General features: G+C 37.4%; 1 protein-coding gene across 2 annotated transcripts; it reads left to right on the top strand.

The window, feature by feature from the left end:
- On the top strand, window positions 1–20,377 carry LOC129280219 (hephaestin-like). 2 transcript variants are annotated; one of them, XR_010296360.1, is made up of 17 exons: window positions 1–241; window positions 873–1,085; window positions 1,247–1,369; window positions 1,520–1,686; window positions 2,022–2,145; window positions 2,563–2,701; window positions 5,198–5,457; window positions 9,912–10,123; window positions 11,150–11,270; window positions 12,141–12,353; window positions 13,452–13,656; window positions 14,650–14,961; window positions 15,347–15,657; window positions 15,845–16,027; window positions 16,495–16,617; window positions 17,547–19,943; window positions 20,080–20,377. XR_010296360.1 is itself a non-coding variant. In XM_064112664.1 (16 exons), the coding sequence occupies exons 1-16, from the start codon at window positions 13–15 to the stop codon at window positions 17,669–17,671; spliced, it is 3,060 nt and encodes a 1,019-aa protein (XP_063968734.1). In that variant the 5' UTR covers window positions 1–12; the 3' UTR covers window positions 17,672–20,377. The 2 variants fall into 2 exon arrangements, 1 of the variants encoding a protein (XP_063968734.1); XM_064112664.1 differs by having other exon boundaries at window positions 17,547–20,377.
- The last annotated feature ends 1,946 nt before the right edge of the window (window positions 20,378–22,323 follow it).

Here is a 22,323-nt window from a genome sequence, read left to right as displayed (position 1 = left end):
GAAACTGAGAAGATGGTCAGTAGGGAGACGTGCATTGGGCGTGTCTACAAGAAAGCCTTGTTTCGAGAATACACCGATGAGACCTTTACTGAGCGTTCGGCTCGACCCGAGTGGCTGGGCATGCTGGGACCGATTATCAAAGCAGAAGTCGGCGATATGGTCATAGTTCACTTCCGCAATATGGCTTCTCGACCATACTCCATCAACCCTGGGGGTCTAGGCTATACTAAATCTGCAGAAGGTAAGCCTGTTTATTTGAAACAAAATGGAATATGTTTGAAAGTTTACACACTTTAAATGTTCTGTACTGGCTCGTTCATATGTGTAGCCATGATTATATTCATTCACTTATACAACATATCAAAGAAGCTTACTATGAGTAACTTCTGTTCAGTTTAACTGTTAGATAAATTTACCTGGAAGTAATACTTATGAGTTGCTTCATTTTCATTTCAGTCGTCAGCAAATCGAAGATGAAGTGATTGAAGATTTATAAAAGATAAGTAATATAAACAAGAAAAGAAATGGATCCAAGATTGAGCCTTGTGGTACTCCACGTGAAATTTAATCTGTTTAGAAGTACAATTGGCATTTGCTATGGAAACATACTGCTACATATTGTGATTGTTGAGGTTCCTGATCCACTCAAAAGCTTTCCCTACGATTCCATTATGTATATTTGTATGGAAAGCCTTGGAGAAATCCAGGAACGCCCAAATAGTATGCTCATCCATGCGTCAATTCCATTATAGCAATTTTACTAATCATTGTAGTACTCTTTTTTTTTCACGAAAACCAAACTGCAAAGGCTATCTTTGTATTGAGACATCTGATATGAATAGATATGTCATTGAATTGAATCATTTCCATAGGTGCTCTGTATGACGATGCCACGTCGGGCAACCAGAAATCGGATGATACAGTTCAACCCAACACGACCTTCATCTATCGATGGACGACCGGTAAAGCAGGTCCGAAGCAAGGACAGGCAGAGAACTGTATCGGATGGCAGTATACCTCCCATCGCTTCGCAACCCAAGATCAGAATGCAGGTCTCGTTGGAATGACCATCATCTGCAGAAAAGGTGCGCATTTCTTAAATGGAACTATATTTCAAGACCATTCCATTCTTGAGTGAAAATGGAATAAAGTGGAATTGATTTTTTTAACACATAATTCAATTCTCGGGTGAAAGTGTATTAAAATTTCCTTTCCTGTGTTTCCATTCTATTTATTACTTTGGCAGGATTCTTGGCTAGTACAAACAATGATATCGTTCTCCTTTACGGCCACGTCGATGAAAACCAGAGCTGGTACATTGAAGAGAATATCGGGAAATTTGCTCCAGAAGTTACACCAACAATGAGAGGTATGATAATATTGGAGTTTTATATCTTTTCCACAGACACCATTATAAAATATTTGTTCGTGAAGTAAGTTTTCTCGAACGAAAATATGTAACTGATGAATTCGATTCTCACAGTTGTTTACCTATATTTTCAAATTATTCGTTCCGTAGCCTCCGAGGAATTCATTGGGAGTAATATCATGAACACAGTCAACGGATATTCGTACGGTAATCTACCCGGTCTCCAGGTTTGCCAAGGAGAACAGATTAGATGGTTTGTCTTCAACTTTGGAGGGGAGACTAATATTCATAGCGTTTTCTTCAACGGAAATCCATTGGTGAGGATGATCTTGAGATTACGAGTGCATGGTAGGAATAATATTAATATATTGATTATATAATGATAGCAAAGAAAATAATCATCATGATGATGAGGAGGAGGAGGAGGAGGATAACAAGAAGAAGGAGATGAAAGTACGACGGAAAAAAATACAAGAAGAGTGGGGGAGATTAGGAAAAGCAAAGAAGAAGAAGGAGAAGAAGAAGAAGGGGGAGGAGAAGAAGGAGAGGAAGAAGAAGGAGAAGAAGAATAAGGAGGAGGAGAAGAAGAAGGAGAATCAGCAAGAGGAGAGAAACTCACATTATGTCATTTTTAATGTTCTCAATACATCAGGAACTTGATGGAAAGAGAGCAGATACCATACCTCTCATCCCTGGCCCCGTGAGTGTGGTCACCATGGAAACAATAAACCCTGGAACTTGGCTCGTGTCATCCCTTTCGACAACTGATGCGTTAAGTAGGTACACACTAAATAAACTAGAAAAAGGCAAACAGTAAAGGGGTGTATATATTTTTTTTTTACCCGTCTCACTAAAAGAGTATTCCTGCTCAATTTCAAGAAGATTTGAAGACATAATTTATATCATAAAGTTTTTTAAAAAAAATTCTCATAAATAGAATGGAACTCGGTCGTAAAGTATAGAATTTATGTTATGGGCTATCTCTGTACAAAGGTTTTCTGCATTTCATAGGTATACAATGCAATTAGTGAGTTAATTATTCCCCTTTTTTAATATTAACATTGACGTTATCAACCCTGTTTGCAATCAAGTTTTAACAAATCATAAAAAATACTTGCTTAAAAATTGCACTTGTATGCAGATGTTGTGTTGAGGCGTCTTGACCAACCTTACCATGTGATTATCGTTTTTAGGTGGCGGCAGCGCTCTGTACACAGTGCGATCAGACTGCGGAACCGCTGGGCCATCCAACGGTGGTACTACGAATGGGAATTTGGTTGAGCACTTTATCGCTATCCAAGAAGTCAGTTGGGACTACGCGCCAGTAGTAAGGTATACTCGTATACATTAGAATCCAGTGGCGGCACCACCCGCCCCCCCCCCCCCACCCTCCGTAAGACATTTCGAAAATTAAAGGATTTGCGGTGCGCACTTTTGTTTCCTTTCTTGTCCGCCCATGCAACCACACCACCACCCATTTGATAAATGATGGCGCCACAGTCAGAAACTAAAAATGTCATCTCTTGCAGGGGCTACGCGAGATCGGAGTACGCGGACTTTTGTTCTGTACCACTCCCCCCCCCCCCCCCCCGAACAAAAACGTAAAAATTACAGACTATGGGATGTATGTGGGTGTGTATGTGTGTATTAGTAGCAGTACACAAATTTTTTTTTTCTTGCTTTTTTAGCCTTTATTCAGATACTATTACATTTTTCATACATACAAGGGTAATAAATCAAATACATGTATGCAAATTAAAGTGAAGTACACTTATACAGCAATATAACAAATGAAATAATATACATCTTGATATAATTTTTTCGAACAAATTCGAACACACATACACGCACCCACACACACATCCTCACACACCCTGTCAAAACCGTTCACGGCCCCTGTATTGCAAATGAATTTCTTCGGATAATTTGTGTGAATTGAAGGTGTTCACGCCAGACACATCTTCAAGATCATGACCCGCCAAAATGTTCGACGAGCCAATTTGGTGCACAAAGTAATTATTATGTTTGCAGTTGGCGTATGACGCTTTGTAGCAAAATGCTTTGAATTGTCGTCTGGAAAGTTTCTTCCTTACTTAGCCTTAGGCCCAACCCCAAAGAACGGAGATAAGTTGAAAAACCACTGAAAGAGCAAAATTCATCAAGGCTTTTCAGCAGTCTCCAAGCTCAATGAAATTTGTGATTTCTGCGGAATGGCTCCAAACTCCAAAGAACCCCTAAATGAACTCTGAAAGACCGATTAAAGCTAAATGACAGTAGTTGCAGTAAAATACTGATTTCGTGAGAAAGTCTGTAAAACCAATGTTAAAAATTACTATATCATCGTGCATCTAGATCTGGTACAGTTACATAAACTGAACTTTGTGAAATCATAATATCTAAGCTTAAAAAATGATCACACTGAAGATCGCCAACACAGATAGGCACACGTGGGACAGTGTATTATTATTGCTGGAATAAAGACCCCACGGAAGTGACTAGAATCCGCGCTTATTTTGCTTATTTCTCAGCAATTACACAATTTCTTTCCAGAATCCTTTGGCACATATTTTTTATTCATACAAACAGACACTTTGGTGATCATTATATTAAATTCTGTAAAAAATACTTCCCGTCTTGTTTTGATCTCTGACTAGTCCCACAGTCGACTTTAAATGTTTCATTGTTCTTTTTAGAGATTATTTATGCAACAAATGATCCATCGGCAATACTTACATGGACTTTCACTGGTCATTCTACGAACTTTTACTTGTATCTTATGAGTCTTTCAGTGATCGCCGCATAACATTTGAGAGACTGTCAAACTATCATGGAAAGACTTAAAACAAGACCTTTGAAAGTTCATTGAGAGACCACTGAAAGACCACCAAAAGCCTCTTTCCTAAAACGTGCTGTAAGACTGTTTTGAACTGTTTCAAAAGTTTTGGAGCCCATGAAATCCACAAAGATCATTAAAAGATCATTAGGGAATCGTGTAAGACCTCAAGAGACCGTTAAAAGACAAGTCCACCCCAACAAAAAGTTGTTTTGAATAAAAAGAGAAAAATCCAACAAGCACAACGGTGCAAATTTCATCAAAATCGGATGTAAAATAAGAAAGTTATAACATTTTTAAAATTTAGCTTAATTTTAGAAAAATGTTATATGCACATCCTGGTCTGTATGCAAATGAGGGAACTGATGATGTCATCCACTCACTATTTCTTTTGTATTTTATTATATGAAATATGAATTATTCTAATTTTCCCCTTTTTGTCATGTGAAAGAAAGTTTTGTTTCTCTCTGAACATGTGGAAATACCATTGTTTTAACATTTTATGGTTCAATCAAGTTGGTCCCTATTGTCAAATTTGTTAAAATTGAAATATTGTGTAAGTCAAACAATAAAAAACAAAAGAAATAGTGAGTGAGGGACATCATCGACTCTCTCATTCGCATATAGCTGACTTGTGCATATAACTATTTTGTGAAAAATTAGCGAAACTTTAAAACGCCATAACTTTCTTATTTTACATCCGATTTTGAAGAAATTTTTCAGTGTTATGCTAGTTATATTTTCCTCAATTGATTCAAATCAACATTTTTCTGGGATGGACTTGAGCTTTAAGAGTTCTTGAAAGACTACTGAAAGATCGAGTAAGTTCCATTGTCTTCCATGCGTTTTACAATATAGTCTTGCTCTCTGTAGAATGGGGATTTCTCATATTTCAAACACGCAGCCCTTATCTTCAGTTTCTGAAGGAACGATTCGCTCGGGCTCTTCCCGAAGTATAACCATATTTTAATCCTATACCTTTTTATATTCGGCAGTAAATCGCCAACTGGTTCCGGACCTTCCTACATAAAGGCCGCGTACGTTGGATACACGGATGCCACTTTTAGCCAGTTCATAAGGCGTACTCAAGAGGAAGCGTACCTCGGCCTGATAGGGCCTGTAATTAGAGCGGAAGTTGGGGATAACATCCGGGTCACTCTCACAAATGGCGCCAGCAGGCCATACAACATACATCCGAATAATGTCATGTATACAAAAGCGAACGAGGGTTATCCTTATGTGGACGGTATTCCTGGTAAGTAGGCCTTCCTGTATTTAATCAGGTTTCTTCTTTTTCTTATTCTTCCCCTATAGTTTTGAGTCTCCTTTGCAATACTAAGGGCTTCAAAATCGCCCATTTAAACATTCAGAATCTAAGACATAAACTAGAACTTTTGAAAATGTTATCTGGGAAAAGAGCGAACAAATTTCGATAACAGAAAGATGGTTGCATAAAGATATTAAGATACGGAAATAGTCATTCCTGGGTATTCTCTCACTCGTATGGACCGACTTGGACTCAAGAGTCATGGTGGTACAGCTTTATCCATTTCTGATTATATCTCATTTTAGAATATTCGCGATGTCACGACAAAACTTTTGAATCGTGCTGGGTTGAAATAGAAATTAAAGCCAGCAAGCCTGTTATCTTAGGAGTTTTCTATCTACCAAACAAAAATTCTGAATTTCTTGACGAACCTAATGAAACCTTATACCAGATAGAGAGTGATGACATGGGTTATGTTATTGTTGGTGACTTCAATTTAGCTATATTTGATCCAAAAGAAAAGTTAAACGATTTTTGTTATGAACATCAATTATCACAACTTGTAGAAAAACCCACTAGGGTAACAGAAAATTATAGTTCATGCATTGGCCTTATATTCTCGTCCAGAAAGGGTTAATAAAGTAGAAGTTATACCGATTGGTCTAAGTGATCACTCGATTGTAATATTGAACAGAAAAGTTCATAGCAAAATAAATCAACCAATCAAAAATCGAAGAGTAAGAAACTTTTAACACGTTGAAGAAAGTAACTTCAGGGTGTCATTGGCATCTATGCAATGGGATATTGTTGGATGCATTGATAATGTAAACGAAGCTTGGTAGACTTGGGAGAATATGTTCTCTGTAGCTTGCAATAGGCATTCACCGGACAGAATATTTTGATGTAGTAATAAACGTAATGCACCATGCATGGGTTACCATAAATGAATAGCTTTCTCATCAGTAATACCATAAAGTTGAACAATTGTGCGGCCAGTCGGACATTTGAATTCATGGGATATGGGTGGAACTTAAAGGGATGGTCCGGGCTGAAAGTATTTATAGCTTAACAAATAAAGTAGAATTCACTGAGCAAAATGCCGAAAATTTCATCAAAATCGGATAACAAATAACAAAGTGATTGCATTTTAAAGTTTAGCAATATTTTGTGAAAACAGTCGTCATGAATATTCATTAGGTGGGCTGATGATGTCACATCTCCACTTGTTCTTTTGTATTTTATTATATGAAATTAGGTTTATTCAAATTTTTTCCTCCAAGAACTAGAAAAATTGGATTGACAATTGATTTAGTGCATTAGATATTTATTGCTGCAACTTATTTCATTATAAGAGAGACATATTATTCACACAAGTATGAAATAATGAAAAAAATATGATTTTATGTAATAACATAAGAAAACGAAAAGTGGAGATGTGACATCATCAGCCCATCTAATGAATATTCATGACGACTGTTTTCACAAAATATTGCTGAACTTTAAACTTCAATAACTTTATTATTTGTTATCCGATTTTGATGAAATTTTCGGCATTTTGCTCCGTGAATTCTACTCTATGTATTAAGATATAAATATTTTCAGCACGGACCATCCCTTTAATGTAAATCAAAGACACAGTCGGTAGTTAAATGATTTTAAATCAGGATTTAATTATCAACATTGAAAGAAATTATGATTTTCCGTATATCGTATAAAACAATCAAAATAAACCCCTCAAAAAAAGTTCTGCAACTCACTTTTGAGGGATGATATATTTTTTGTTACTGAAGTATAAAAGATCAAACTGGTATCATTGGAAAGCTTAATTATTCTTCTTTACAATGATGTGCCATCTGCTGTGATTATGTCATCTTGAAACATGCAGTTATCCTGAACGTAGAGAAAAGTCAGAAGTGAAATGTTGCAAAATGCATTGTTTTTTAAACAAGAGTCTCCATTTGTTACCATGCAGGTGACAGTGAATGCACTCAGCCCATCCTCGAAACAATTGGAAATTCGCTATTGGAAACAACAAATTTTGCAACATTTCATTTTTTAAATTGCTGCATATTTATCACGTCTGTGCATTTCATGATAACATTAGCATTACAAATGACACATGATTGTAAAGAGGAATAATTATGCTTTCCAATGATACCACTTTTACACATGGTGATGACACACTAAGAAATTTATTAGCACTCAAACTTGAGTTGCAGAACTTTTTTTGAGGGTTTATATGAAGGAAAATAGTCATTTTAAAGCCTGGTTTAACAAAAATGTGTGATAGTATGATATATTTTTTTTAATTTTGGATTAGGACGAACTTTATATGATTTGTTTACTTTTTTTCAAAATCGTTTATTGGGTTTGTTTTTTCGGGTTTCGTTTATTTTTGAACTTATTGATTTATTGCTTAGATTTTAATGTATATTTTTGTGTTTGTTAGTCTTTTTCAGTTCTTTTTTTTCTTATTTATATAGAACAGGCGCGTAGCCAGGGGGGCGGTGGGGGAGGTCGCCCCCCCCCCAAAAAAAAAAAAACGTCCCCAAAAAGAAAAAAAAAGGGGAAAAAGAGAGGAGAAAATGAAAAGGGAAGGGAGGAAAGGGAAGAAAGGTAGCTTTGTGTTGTTTTTTTTCTTTTTCTTTTTTTTTTCTCAAAAGAGAAACTCCTTCACTCTTGCTCTAAATTTATGATTATGAATTTTGCTTCCGCGCTGCGCGCGGTTAAATGAAAATATTGAAGATCTCCATTGTTTCCCCCACCCTTTCTCTAACCCTGTTTTTCTACCTCAGCTATATGTGTTTATTGCCAGTTAAAGTTCAAATGTATACATTAGGGCATGGAATTAGAGTAAGGTTAGGCCGAAGTATATGAAGTTATTTTTTTTTAATTGATCGCGCAACTTCTGGTCGGGTCGGCGCCGGGCGGGTAAAATCTTTATATCAATTTCTGCCGTCACCTCCATAAAGTCAACTTCTCCCGCTTTTCAGCTCATTACTAAACAACCTTAATTTTGGGGGCAAACAGGTTCCTAATCCAAAAAGAGGAAGGTATAAAATTCGTATCGTATAAGGGTATTAAATAAAAAAGTACAATATTTTTTATCAAATTCTATTCAACTTCATGTCATTTCCCTGTACATTCATCTCCTGTCCTGTTTTTCGCCCTCAGTTTGAAATTTTGAATGACTCTTAAGTTTCTTTATAATTCAAAATAAAGCGCTTCAGGATAAGTCAAAGAAATTAGGCATCCTTTTTATATAATTTCAATAAATCACAGAAGTTTCAACTTTTTGCGCACTATTTTCCTTTTAATGAAGTTCAATAATCTTAGAAAATTAATTGAATTAGAGCCGATGGGGTATTGGAGATATCTGCATTATTTTGATGAAATCCGCCCTTTGAAATTTCAGAGTTTCGTTGCTCTGCGCGGGGAGGAATATCTTCCTCCTGGCATATACACTTCTTCTCCTCTGTTTTGCGAGTTAAAGATATGCACTGTCGCTAAATTGTTTGTAATCAAATCTGATCTTTCCAAGGGAAGTATTCAATATATGTTTGAGAATATCCTTTTCTAGGGACCCTTTTCATTGCAAAAAAATGATAAAACGCCTTAGCTTCCGCACTTCGCGCGGGGTTATTATCATTTTAATTTCCTCCATTGTATTCCTTTTTTGTGCGTTCACAATCTTTTTTGAAAACAAGGTTCATGAAAACCAGGTTCAAAATCACAATATAGTCAACTGAATTGGAGCTGATATAGATACTAGAGATAAGAGAGACGACTCCTTTTCATTTTAATTTATGAAACACCAAAAGCTTCGCGCTTTGCGCGGGAGGGGGAAACTCCCCCTCCCTGCACCCACCCCCAGCACGCTTCGCGTGCATTTACCGCCCCCTCCAAAATGAAATCCTTGCTACGCGGTTGATATAGAAATGTATATAAGTAAATATTTAATTTGTGCTATTAATTATGTAAATATTACTGATTCAATTATATCAATTATAACAAATTGTTTTTAAAAATATTATGACAGGGCCGTTGTGGGAAAGCAGTTTTGAAACCGACAATGCCACCCTGTATAAATAAAACTACAAGTTTTTCTTCACATTTCCCTTCATCTTCTTCCTTTTTTTCTTCATTCTTCTCTTTCCCTTCTCCTATGGCAAGTACGGTACATGAATATGAAAATAACAATGATAACATAAATCACAATTGAACAAATACATATTTGCCAAAAAACAAACGAATAATTGCAAATCTTCCATGTTTTTATGCCTCACCGTTCAAATTACTTTTACATTCACCTTGTTTTTTTTCTCTGAATTTTTAAATATTAATATATATCTTCGAGGACAATCTGACATGTTGATCTAAAAAGAATATCAAGAAAATTATGGTTGAAAAATAACCCTCCTTTGTTTTTCTTATTATGCCAGCATATCAAGCGTCCGGTGATTCTGTCGCCCCACAGGCAACATACACCTATAACTGGACCGTTCCATCTTCCTACGGGCCTACTGCAAGTGATCCAGACTGTATCACTGGAATCTACTATTCTACTGTTGGGGGTGATCGTGATTTACACTCTGGGCTGGTGGGGCCACTCATCGTCTGCAAACCCGGGAAATTAAGCTCCAATGGAACACAGGTGATTGATCTTTCTCAGGGGCAGCAATATTGGAGGGAGGGAGGGGGGTGAGTCACTGCCATGGACAGTGGACACCATGTTCGTGTATGGGTCGTATAAATGGACCATATACAAGACAGTAATACGTCATTATAGAGTCAGAGGTACCGTAAAAAACATAATTTGTCACGCTTTGTCCACCATAAATAATGCCCCAGTCATTCTTCTTTCATGATTGAATGATTGATCAGTATATCGCAAAGCCTGAAAACAATCCTTTTCCGTGTTTGTGCAAACTAACATGGTGTCCGCCCCACCCCAGCCCAGTGGCGTAATGAGCTAGTGGACCAGACATGCAGTCCGGGAAGAATTTCTCAAACGCTAGCTGCAACCGAGCGAGAAAAATCATTGGACTATTTTAATACAAAAAATTACCGAGTGATAAATTTTTACATAATTACCATTCCGAAATTAATATCAAATTTCACCCTTTCTCTTCTCTATTTCTCAATTTTTCCTAGGCGTGAAAATGTTAGGGTTCAAAGCCCCCCCCCCCCTCTATACGCCAGTGCCAGCCCAATGTTCCAAGATATTATGACTCGCATTAAAAAACAATAAAATGTTGACTTCGATGAAATTGAATTGATTATTGATTAGTGTAATAGGAATAATATGTACTTATATTTCATTCTGCATTCCCTTTGTCAGTAATATATTTATTTCAGTATAATTGTATTTCCATGTTTCATCTTAGCATAATGTGTACACAATCATACTATGCTCATTTTCATATTGTGAATTTTCCTACTATCAGGGCACTGATGAAAAAAAAAACAGATTTTCGCTGATATTTTGTACCTGAATGAAATATTCTAATAAACAGTAAGAGTAATAACGAATAATAAACAGAACCCTTTTCAAGACAGAACGCTAATAGGCATTATCTTAAATTATAGATATGAGATTACATCAGTCAAATACTTTAGAATATAGCGAATGAAATCGGAAAGTAAGATTTTTTCATTTTCTTCTCGCATTGCATCGCAGGAGGGAATTGACCAAGAGGTTATAACTGTGATTCTCTCCATGAATGAAGAAAGGAGCTGGTATTGGTTCACTAATCAAAATGTCCGCTACAATTCCGACTTTCCTGTCGATGAATTACGAAGTAAGTAGATAATTGTTACCATAATCACCCCTTCCGACTAATATATTCCTGTGTATGCAAACAGAGTATAGGTATTTCCGGTGTTTTTGCATTGTTTTAAGTGCTTGTGAAAAACAAAGCCTTTTATTAATTATAGACTTTATAGCTTTATCCTAATCATTCTTATCATCAACATCATCATCAATCATCATTGTTTCCATTAATATCACATAGTGGTCATTAAAAATGGTAGTGGTAAATTACGTTGTAGAAGTAGCCGCTTTAGTAGTAGTAGTAGTAGTAGTAGTAGTAGTAGTAGAAGTAACAGTAGTAGTAGTAGTAATAGTGGTAGTAGTATTATTATTAGTAGTAGTAGTAGTAGTAGTAGTAGTAGTAGTAGTAGTAGTAGTAGTAGTAGTAGTAGTAGTATTGTAGTAGTAATAGTAGATGTAGTGACCGTAGTAGTAGGCCTGATAGTTCCATAATAGAAGTAGCAGTAGTAATAGTGGTAGTAGTATTAGTATTAGTAGTAGTAGTAGTAGTAGTAGTAGTAGTAGTAGTAGTAGTAGTAGTAGTAGTAGTAGTAGTAGAAGTAACAGTAGTAGTAGTAATAGTGGTAGTAGTAGTAGTAGTAGTAGTAGTAGTAGTAGTAGTAGTAGTAGTAGTAGTAGTAGAAGTAGTAGAAGTAGTGTAGTTATAGCGCAGTAGTCCTGATATTACAGTCTTATTATCTCAAGGCCTAATATTCTCCAGTATTTTTTTATTTGAATATTGATACATCTTTTGAAATAGAGAATATATGAGCCATCTTTTTGTACACTTTACGAAAATCATTTGTTTGAAGACACTGTCGCCAAAGATCTCCTTTCCCCCTCTTTCGTCTCCGCCCAGCTATCAACGGTTACGTAAGTGATAACTTGCCGCTCCTTGGCCTATGCTCCGGTGACCGTGTACGGTGGCATGCCCCTTGCATCGGGAACGAAGAAACATATATGGGTCTCCATATTCCATACCAGACGTTCGAGTATCACGGCAGGCGAGCCAACACAATCCCTGTACTTCCGGGCCAAACGGAAGAAGTTGATTTCACAGTTGGAAGCCCGGGTGAGCATCGCTCCTTTAATTACCGTTGTGCGCCCTTCAAAAGGGAACTTGCCTTACAGGGCGGGAAAGTTCCAGTGGACGCCCAATACTGAATTTCGAAGTTACAAAGTTACAAAGTATCATATAACTTATCTGCAAATTGGTTCCCCTCCCAGGCATGCGGCAACGATATTTTTCTAAACCTGCTGCATTTTCAAGACGTGTTTTTTAGACAAATTATAGCCTACAGATCAAGGCAACAACTGCCATCTGTCTTGCCTGCGTGAAACGTTTATACATAACCTGTGTGTGCATGCTTGACTCATTTCTATTGTAGTCTGTTCTCGGGAGTCTTCCCGTCCTATAACGTAAAGTCCCGAATCCTGTTAATGAAGAACCCAATCTTGTCTTACTTTTCTTGAAACAAGAAAAGTAATATTTTGCAGCGCAACTTTGTACTCTTTACATGATTGATCGTAATATCACAATTGGGACTATTTGATTTTCTTCAATAGACCATTTCAACGACTTATTGTGATAACTAAAATATCTGGAAATTTGTAATACAGACTGAAACGTGAATTTTCTCCCTGTATTTATGTGAGATAGGTTAAGCATAGAGTTGGGAGTAGAATGGGTTACGTGACAGAGAGCTATTTAACGTACAACAAAGTGCATGTATTAGCCGCCTACTCCTTCCTAACACACACGAACCATCGGCACCATGACGCCAATGAGAATTATCAAAAACATCAGCACTAACTTCACGAATCAATCGAATCGATGCCCCTATCCCAATCAAAGCAGTCTAGTTTAGCCGCTTGGGAGTGGGAAGCAACTTTCATCAAAGCCTAACGTTGAGGGAGACTCACAAATACACAAAAATCACATTACCCCCCCCCCCTCGATCCTCTGTCCAATCTGGGTACCGTAACACAAAGGTTAGCGATTAATCGTACGATTGATTGTACATCGTAATCAATGGAATCAATCGTAGAAAAATGTGTCTACGATCATTGCTAAGCTTTGTGTTACGGGCCCCAGGACTGCAGTAACAGCCTCTTGGGTTTACTTTACCATGTTTACGCTGAAACTCGATCATCTTGCCACATCTTGTAGGTACCTGGATCATCAATGGAAATGTGTACAACTACGACCTTGAGGTTAACTACACCGTCTCAGAGTGTTACAAGACTATACAGGACTCTCAGCGAGCCAGGAAGAAGGAGAGGACATTCTTCCTCGCCGCCGAGGAGGTTATCTGGGACTTCGCACCTACTGAATACGATTACATCACAAGACAGAACCTATCCAATCCTAACAGGTTGGTTTCAGTGGTGTAATGAGCCAAATGGTTTGAGGGGGCGAGATATGGTGTATCGGACAGAATTATATATGAAGTTGCAAGCTAGCCAACATTTTGGCATTTTTATCACAAATATCAAATTTCTGTGATAGATTTTTAATACAATATTTTTTTTTAATGTAATCGTATTTTTCCCTTCTCTCATTCTGTTTCTTTCCTTTTCTCTCTTTTTTTTCTTGGTCGTGAAAAATTTGGGAACAAGCGCCCCCAAGCCTTTATGCCACTGGTTGGCAATCAAGATGAGTTCTATTTCCGATAATACATGAGTCAGTTTCTCTAGCGTAGCTTGGTCACATGATTAGATTCAAAATACACGTAAATTCATCGGGTATCGTGATTACAAAAAGCCCTGTAAGAATGTATTCTTACTGTCGAGATGGATGAGTTGACATCATGTCACAAGTTTCAGATAAATATTTTGCCATCTATCAGCGATAGATTCGAGCTTTGGACACACACGTATTTATTAAGATTGTTGAATGAGCTAGCTTTCATCTCGACACACGTAAGAAAGGGCTGGGTCGAATACCCCTTTAAGCATTTTTTATCTGTAAAGAAGCCTTTCAACCCAGTGCTGCTCAAGCACTATATGCACAATGATGATCCTTTCAACATTATAATTCTATTACCCTGGAGAGTATTTTCCATTTTTCTCTTCCCTAAAAATAGCTCAAAATTTTGCATGATAGCCCCAAAAAATAACCTTACATATCCTGGGTTGGGAAGTAATAACTATTCCTGCTTGGGGCAATTTTTACACCCTTTGCACTGTATGCGCGTACTTCGCTCGGCAGTGAAACACAACCAAGTTCTACGCTCTTTTAGGACAAGCATGGTATCCAACGGTAGTGGTCCCTTCATTCAAGAATGTTGTAATTTTCAGCGAACTAGTCATCTATTTTAATTCCTATTTTCTTTCTTTCTCCGTACTTCATTGCTTTGTGATGTTAGTGAAGGGTATTATTTCGTGGAAGAAGGCCCGACGTACATCGGGAGGGAATACAAGAAAGTCCGTTTCGTCGAGTACACCGACGACACCTTCACCACCCCGAAGAACCGCACCTACTGGGAGCAGCATCTGGGCATCTTAGGTCCGTTCATCCGAGCCGAAGTGGACGAGACCGTCAAGATTGTCTTCAAGAACAACGCAACGAGGCAATTCTCCGTCAACGCGCATAACCTTCCGGGCCAGGTCACAGAGTACATGGGTCAGACCTTCAATAAACCACTTCCGGTTCAGCCGGGTGAAACCGCTATTTACAGGTAATACAACGAGCCGTTATGGGAACTTGTTCCCATGGACCTATTGGTAGTCAAGATCTGATTGCTCATATTCGACAAGTCATGAAAGTCCTTTTAAGTTCCATCTTATTGTAATTTAATTTTTCTTCCTAAATACGCGTCATCGGCAGGCCCTTATGGGGTCTAGAATATTTGGAACTTTCACAATTGAGAACGTGTTATAGGTTTGTCCTGATTGGATACCACATGGAATTTAGATCTTTTCCACAGTACAGAAAACGATTAAATGATGTATGCAATCAATCGATATAAAGGTCTGAAAACTTATCAAACCTTGTATAATCAAATCCATGCGCATCACTATCCAAATTCATATAAAATTATAATGTACGCTTTATTCTTTAAGATGGACGATGCTTGAGAAGGCCGGTCCTACTGACAGCCAGTCGAACTGCGTGGTCTGGCCATACTACTCTAGCATTGTGACAAAGAAAGACACCAACTCCGGCCTGATCGCACCGCTCGTCGTCTGCCGCAACGGCGTCCTGAACGATCAGGGACAGCGTACGGACGTCGCCCACGATTTCGCTTTGCTCTACACCATCTTCGACGAGAACGACAACTGGTATTTGGATGATAATATCCGGATGTTCACAAACCAACCGAACCAGGTCGACAAGGAGGCAGTGGACTTTGAGCACAGCAACGATGCTTTCAGTGAGTTTAGATTGGGATTTTTACAATATAGTTTGCCATAGAATAATTTTGTTCGATAACTTTGGGCAAATCCAGTGCCCGGATCCATTGATTTTGTTTCAATGTTTAACAATTAACCTCTTATCTATATTTTTGTCATTAATGTAAGTTTTTTTTTCGTTGAATATCTAACCCCTCTTTTATCCAGCAATTAATGGCTACATCTTCGGGTATCCTCTCAACATCAGTATGGCTGTTGGCGACAACATCGCATTTTACATCATCGTCGTAGGGGGCGGTGCAGATGTTCATTCAATTAATTTCCATGGCCACACCGTAACGCAGAAGACAAGGGTGACGAAGAACCTGGACAGTGTGCCTACTTTGCCAGGTAAGCTTTGGGTCATGACCGGACGTTGTATGCGAGGGGGCAGGGGCATAGCCTCCCCCCCCAAAAAAAAAAAAAAAAAATTGAAGATAGAAAGGACGACAATATACGACGTTAGAGCAGTTTTTAACCTGCGATTATGAAATTGTAAACCGATGATTAAACAAAATTGGGGAAATACAGGAGGAAAAAGGAGAACGAGAAATAGGACATTAAAGAGTGAGAGGGCAGCGTAATGTAGTTTCCCCAACTTTCATAAGAAAAGAGCTTACTGTTTTGACCCCCCACCAACGCCACCCCCCCCCCCCCCTTTCCCTTCCCTGTCCCACCCATCAAAATGCCATGGCACCACCCCTTATGGGAAACGATTTATCTCTCTCTCTCTTTTTCCCCCTTTCTTTCTTTCTTACTCTCTCTCTCTCTCTTTCTTTCTTCCTGTCTTTATGTATTTCTTTCTTTCTCTAATACAGGTGATTTTCTGACGGTGGAGATGGAAGCTACAAAGCAAGGCACGTGGCTCCTCCACGACGCAGTACACAAGCATTCCGATTTTGGGACAGAGACTAGGTACACTGTCTACGCAAAGAAGTCTGGTAAGAACCTTACACTTTTTACCATACCGACTGGTCAATTTAATACATTAACAGTAAAAACGCTGTTTAAATTTTCATGTAACGCAACTGTTATACTAGTCAAATTCGACTATTGTCTAGCCGTATTTTAATAGAACAGACTCAACAGAGTTACTTCTGACTAGGATATACGTCAGAAATGAGACTAGACATATCGGTTCCACCCAGCTGACTACTGATCCAGTCAATTTGACTGATTTGTGTACCAAAACTAAATATATTCTTTAAAGAATCAGAAATGGATTCGGGAATAATATCGCGGTCGCAACACCGAAGCCGCGATTTCAAGTCGATCAGTGTTATGTCATTGAAAACAACGTCATATTTTCATTGGTCTGGGGACCATTTCATGAAAGGACTTGTCGGATGTTTTATCCGACAAGTCCTGTTTTATCCGACAGTTACCATAGTAACAGTGCCTCTCAGCCAATCAAAATCAAGGAAAGATGTCAGATCTGACAACTTGTCGGACAAAAATATTGATGAAACGCCCCCCTGGGTTCGGTTCTTAGGTGTGACTACGCCATTGTAAGAACGATTAACTTTAAACGCATTTAATTGTGATAATGATGTTTCGCTTTTATATAGAATAAATAAATTATTAAATCAGAGAGAGATCATTGGTTCCCATCTAGTTCTCTGACGATTAACAGCGATGAGATGAAAATTATCATTAACGTCAATCAGATTTGAAGGTTATTCTGAGTATTGGACTTCTAGGAAGAACAGAGCCAGTATATCAGTGGCTCTGAATACTGAGAGATCCATCCGTATCTTTGTAAGTGATCATAATATTTCATCTTAATATTTTTTTGTGATTTGTATACGGTAAATAGAACCAAACCGAAATCTATTATGAATATTTCGTTTTCATTTTACCCAATTTACAGATATTCCATGCGGGCCCGAATGCACATCAGAGCGACCGCCAGCGGGAGCCGCAGGAAGATTGGAATCGACCATCATATCTTTAGTTGTAGCATTCGTCATGGGCGCGATCGTTTCATTCCGATAAATTAGTTGAAACTTCAAAGATGTTTCTCTTTCAAAATCTGTTTTCCTGTTTAATATATAAGACGTTAATATGGAGCTTCCGACACGGCGACGGTATCCAAAAGGACGGTAGAAAATGAGTTTGTAGTGTAGATTTAGTCTATGTCGTGACGTCACATTCTTTTCGTCTTCTTGGCCTCCGTTCTTTTTTGAAAGCTCCTTGGTACGATGTCAGTCAGATATTTCATTTTTATCGAAATTATTATCTCTTTTTTGACGAAATCATGAAAGAGAATCTTGTATTAAAAACTTTAAGCAAATATTTGATGAATGCAGTTACGCATTAACTTGTCTTCCAGGAGACCCATTGTAAATAAATTAACCCAGTCAAACGACATGCATTTGTCAATTACTGTATTTCATACTCACATGTGTCTGATTGACACACTGGCGTGTGTGCGCGCGTGACACACACACACACAACATTGTGTCTAATCCTATACAAATGAGTCTTATGCCACATATTAATATTTCTTGTAATGCATGTATGTGTGTCATTTGTCGTTGAAAGTGTTGTTTTTGTTGTTGTTGTTGTTCTTGTTGTTGTTACGGGGATTAGATTATTTACAATGACTCCCCTTCATTTTTACCATTTACTATTCTGTTTTTTATCATATGTCCTTTCCGACCTGGGACCCGTTTCACAAAACTCGTAATCATAACACATAAACAACATCCGTTACAAGCTACGGAAATCATTCAATCTGATTGGCTGATAGCAAACTTGTTACAAAAATCGTGCATTTGTTATGGTTAACAAGTCTTTGTGAAACGGGACCCTTATGGTCTATAGTCACACCGACGAAATCGATTCCAGACCGATCAAATCTTTTGCCTTATTTCCGATGACGTGCCATCGGTCAGCTTGGGTCGACTTCCTCGGTGTAACCATACGAAGAAAATCAATTACATTGTATATTGTAGGTTTAGAGAATTTTCAACCTGCGCATAGTTGATCAAAATATTGATCAGGGCCCCGTCATACAAAGAGTTACGATTGATCCAATCAATCGTAACTCTATGGAAATCCACCAGTGTCATATTTTTTTCTACAGGAAATTTGCCCAATGTCCTTTGTAAACAAATAAAGAGAAGCACAGTGACTTTTCAAGAAAACAATGAATGCAATATACAAACCATAGAGAATATTTTGAACAAACATGTATCATGTAGATGTTGACAATACTGGCCATCCATAGTTGTGATTGAATCATTGATCGGATCGTAAGACGGGGCCCTGATGGTGATTCCGTGACCCAGTCTGACAACCAGTCGCAATTGACCCAACCAATCTCAACTTTGGAGAGTCACGCAGTTTTACACAGTGTGATCACGGTGTGTTCACGTAGCGGACTGTGTGAAAATATTGTTCACACTGTTAAAATGCTCAAATCTAACAATGTAAAGGGAATTTCACACTGTGGCTAGCTCTGTAGTGTGGATGTTCACAGTGTGTTGATTGGCATACTACTTAGAGACTATGTGAATTTTCACACTATTGAAATGTTCAAATTTAACAGTGTGAATGGGATATTACGTTGTGTTCCACACTGTGAACACACTGTGGAACCACTGTACAACACTGTGTTCTTTCCAGTATGGATAGACGCCATTATCTAGTTTGAATACGTCAGTTCAAAGTTATGCTAATGTAATGCACTGATGCATGCATTATACTTATAGTTATGATAAATCATTGAGCTCCTCTTATATAGGCTGTTAAGTGACGATGTATCTATTTCCTATTCAAATAATTACGCCATTGATAGATTTCCAAAGTTAAATTTTATCTGGTCAATCACAACTCTTTGTAAGATGGAGTCAGTATAGAGACATAGGCAATATTTTGGAATGTATATAAATGACTATTTTAAGTTTTTATACCGTTTATTTAGAAATGAATGGATTGATGTTCCAATCAAAAGAGACATTCATTTAGATGAACTTTTTTCTATCATTATATTCCAGAACAGAATGGCGAGAGAAAATAACGTTGATAAAATTATGGTTGTTTATTTCCTAAATGGTCCATACGTCACCACAATTTTGTGGTGACGTATGGCATCAAAATTTATATATTATATTATCCGGTGATATAGACGTACAGTTATTATATATCTTTGAGTGATTGAATTTACATTGCTGACTAGTATGACTATATATCCCTGTGTTTATAGAGTAAAACACAATTTAAAAAAGTATAAGTTATATACAACCCGGTCTATATTATACGCGTATTGTTGCTTATTGAGAGTTCAAACGAATGTCTTTGAAATCAAACAATAATTAAGTTCTGAACACTTAAAATTCAAACAATCACCACGTTGTAGAAAACGTTTCTTGTTAACTGTACAGTGTACGTAATAATAGAGTGCTATCAAGTGACATTACTTTTAAAGTGCATGTTTAACAAATATTTAAAACAATTAAAAAAGTGAAATATGGCATCTAATACTATACAATGTATTACCAGATAAAAAAGGATATAAATAGTACAGAAATCTCTTTCTTGCAAGTTTGATTTGTAAGAATCAATGTTTAATATTTGAATGTGTAAACGTTGACTGACAATGCTGGTGAGTTTTTTTTATAACATAATCAAATTTAATTCTCCAAAGAACGAATTTTGTTTACGATTTTCAATAAATGGAGTATTTTCTGTTTGATATTCTTCAATCGTTTAAAAACGAGTTTTATTTAGTAATTGTTTTAAGCAGGCCCGTAGCCAGGGGGGGTCCCTTAACTTGGTTCCGTGGAACCCTGGCGTTTGCCAACAAAAAAAAGAGAAAAGAGAAGGGGAGAAATTGAATGAAAGGGGAAAGGGGAGGAGAAAAGGAAGGGGAAAGGAAAAGTGAATGAAACAAGGGAAGGAGGATAATTGGAAAATAATCACACACAAAACTTTAACGTCATTATATAAAACAAAAAAAATAATCACCCTTCGCGCTCACCCTGCCTTGGGTGTGAAATAGTGTGCTCAATAGCATAATGCAAAAATATTCCGTTTTTAAGTCAATCAAATAATATGCGCAAATTATTCCGCTCGCGATTCGAGATTCATTACTTTGTTTCAGCGAGATACGCATACTATTCATGATTACAACAAAAAAGCTGAATATAAAAAAAAAATCAGCTTGCATTACTTGATAAGTGAAATATGTATCCTATTTCGGAATATCGACAAAGTCTTTGATCTGTCCTATAAGTCCTCACTTGTGTATGAACGAATGAACGACAAATTCCCATTAAAAATATATGCTGTAACTTTCAAAGGGGGTGCACCATTGTGTATAAGAACGGCATATTTACCAAAAAAATATATTGACTATTGTATTGCTCTCAAAAGGGGGCACGAGCCGGATGTGCCCCACCCCCCCCCCACTGGACCCATCACTGAGTAGGCCTATATCAAATGTTTTCAGCGCTTTGCATTCGCATACTCACCCTGTTCATGATTTCAAAATGTGCTTAGAATGTCTTATTTTCAGGTCTAAATCGCCTTGAAAAATCAGTCATTAATATAAACAGTTCGTTTTAAAAAATGTACTTAAAAATGTTTAGTTTTTATATTGGAAAATCAAAACTTTTCAGCTTGCCATTCGCGCTCGCATCATTCATTTAACAAGATACCCATCCTCCTCATTAAAAAGTGTAAAAAAGAAAGTTAGCCCGCGCTTCACGTGATACATATATATATATATATATCAGACACATGTCTTGTTCTTTATTCTACAGTGCTTAAAGTGTCAATTATTTTTTTCAGATCGGAATATTAAAGAAATTGATTTCGAGCTTCGCGCTTGCATACACTATGAATAGGTTCCCATATTCTATCAAAGTGCGTATAGATGTTTCGTTTCTCATGTCTAAATCGCCAATATCACCTCGCGCTTTGCGCTCGAATGCGTTATGATATTATTATTTCTATTCTTTGATAGAGATGTGCTAAAAGTTTCAAATTTTGGGGTCGGAATGTCGTGCTGGCATCAATATTGTTAAATTAGATACCCATCCTAATCTTGATTACAACAGTGCTTAGAATGTCAATTTTTCAGGTCAGTATACAAAAAAATTCTGCTGACGCTTCGCACTTGCATTATTTGGATGATATGGATCATCTTCATGAGTCCCTGCAAACAATTCTAAACAAATCCCTTTTCAGGTCAGTATATTACACATTTCTCGCACTTCGCGTTCGCATTAATTATTTAGTGAAATGTATACGTATCTTGACCATGATTACATAAAATGCTCAAATTGTTCATATGACATTTCGAAAAATTTGTGTTCATGTTCGCATGATTTATTTATGTTTATCCAATAATAAAGTTAAGATGCACTAAAAAAAATTAACGTCTGTCAGGAATGAAAATATTCCGACTCCCTGCTGGCTAACACTGGATCGAAAACATTAACAGTAAAAAGGTCCATTTTTTATAATTCACCCCCCCCCCCCCCGCGTAAGACATGTTTACGGTCGCGAGGTGGCGTGGATTTAGCAGAGTGAACTGTTAAAGCCTTGTGGTGGAGTTTGGTTGAAAATGCTCTTATTAAATGAAGACAGAGTCAAAAAGTTAAATGGCGCCCTCTTGCTGCCTCGATTGCTTAGCCATC

Source organism: Lytechinus pictus, chromosome 17 (assembly GCF_037042905.1).
Source record: "Lytechinus pictus isolate F3 Inbred chromosome 17, Lp3.0, whole genome shotgun sequence".
Classification (NCBI taxonomy): domain Eukaryota; kingdom Metazoa; phylum Echinodermata; class Echinoidea; order Temnopleuroida; family Toxopneustidae; genus Lytechinus; species Lytechinus pictus.
This window is presented reverse-complemented; position numbering and strand designations above follow the sequence as displayed.

Coding starts and splice junctions, on each gene's coding strand:
- LOC129280219 (XM_064112664.1), top strand. CDS start 13: ATGGTCAGTAGGGAGACGTGCATTGGGCGTGTCTACAAGAAAGCCTTG. Junction 1,687..2,021: donor TCTTCAACGGAAATCCATTG/GTGAGGATGATC, acceptor TCAATACATCAG/GAACTTGATGGAAAGAGAGC. Junction 13,657..14,649: donor AACCTATCCAATCCTAACAG/GTTGGTTTCAGT, acceptor TTGTGATGTTAG/TGAAGGGTATTATTTCGTGG.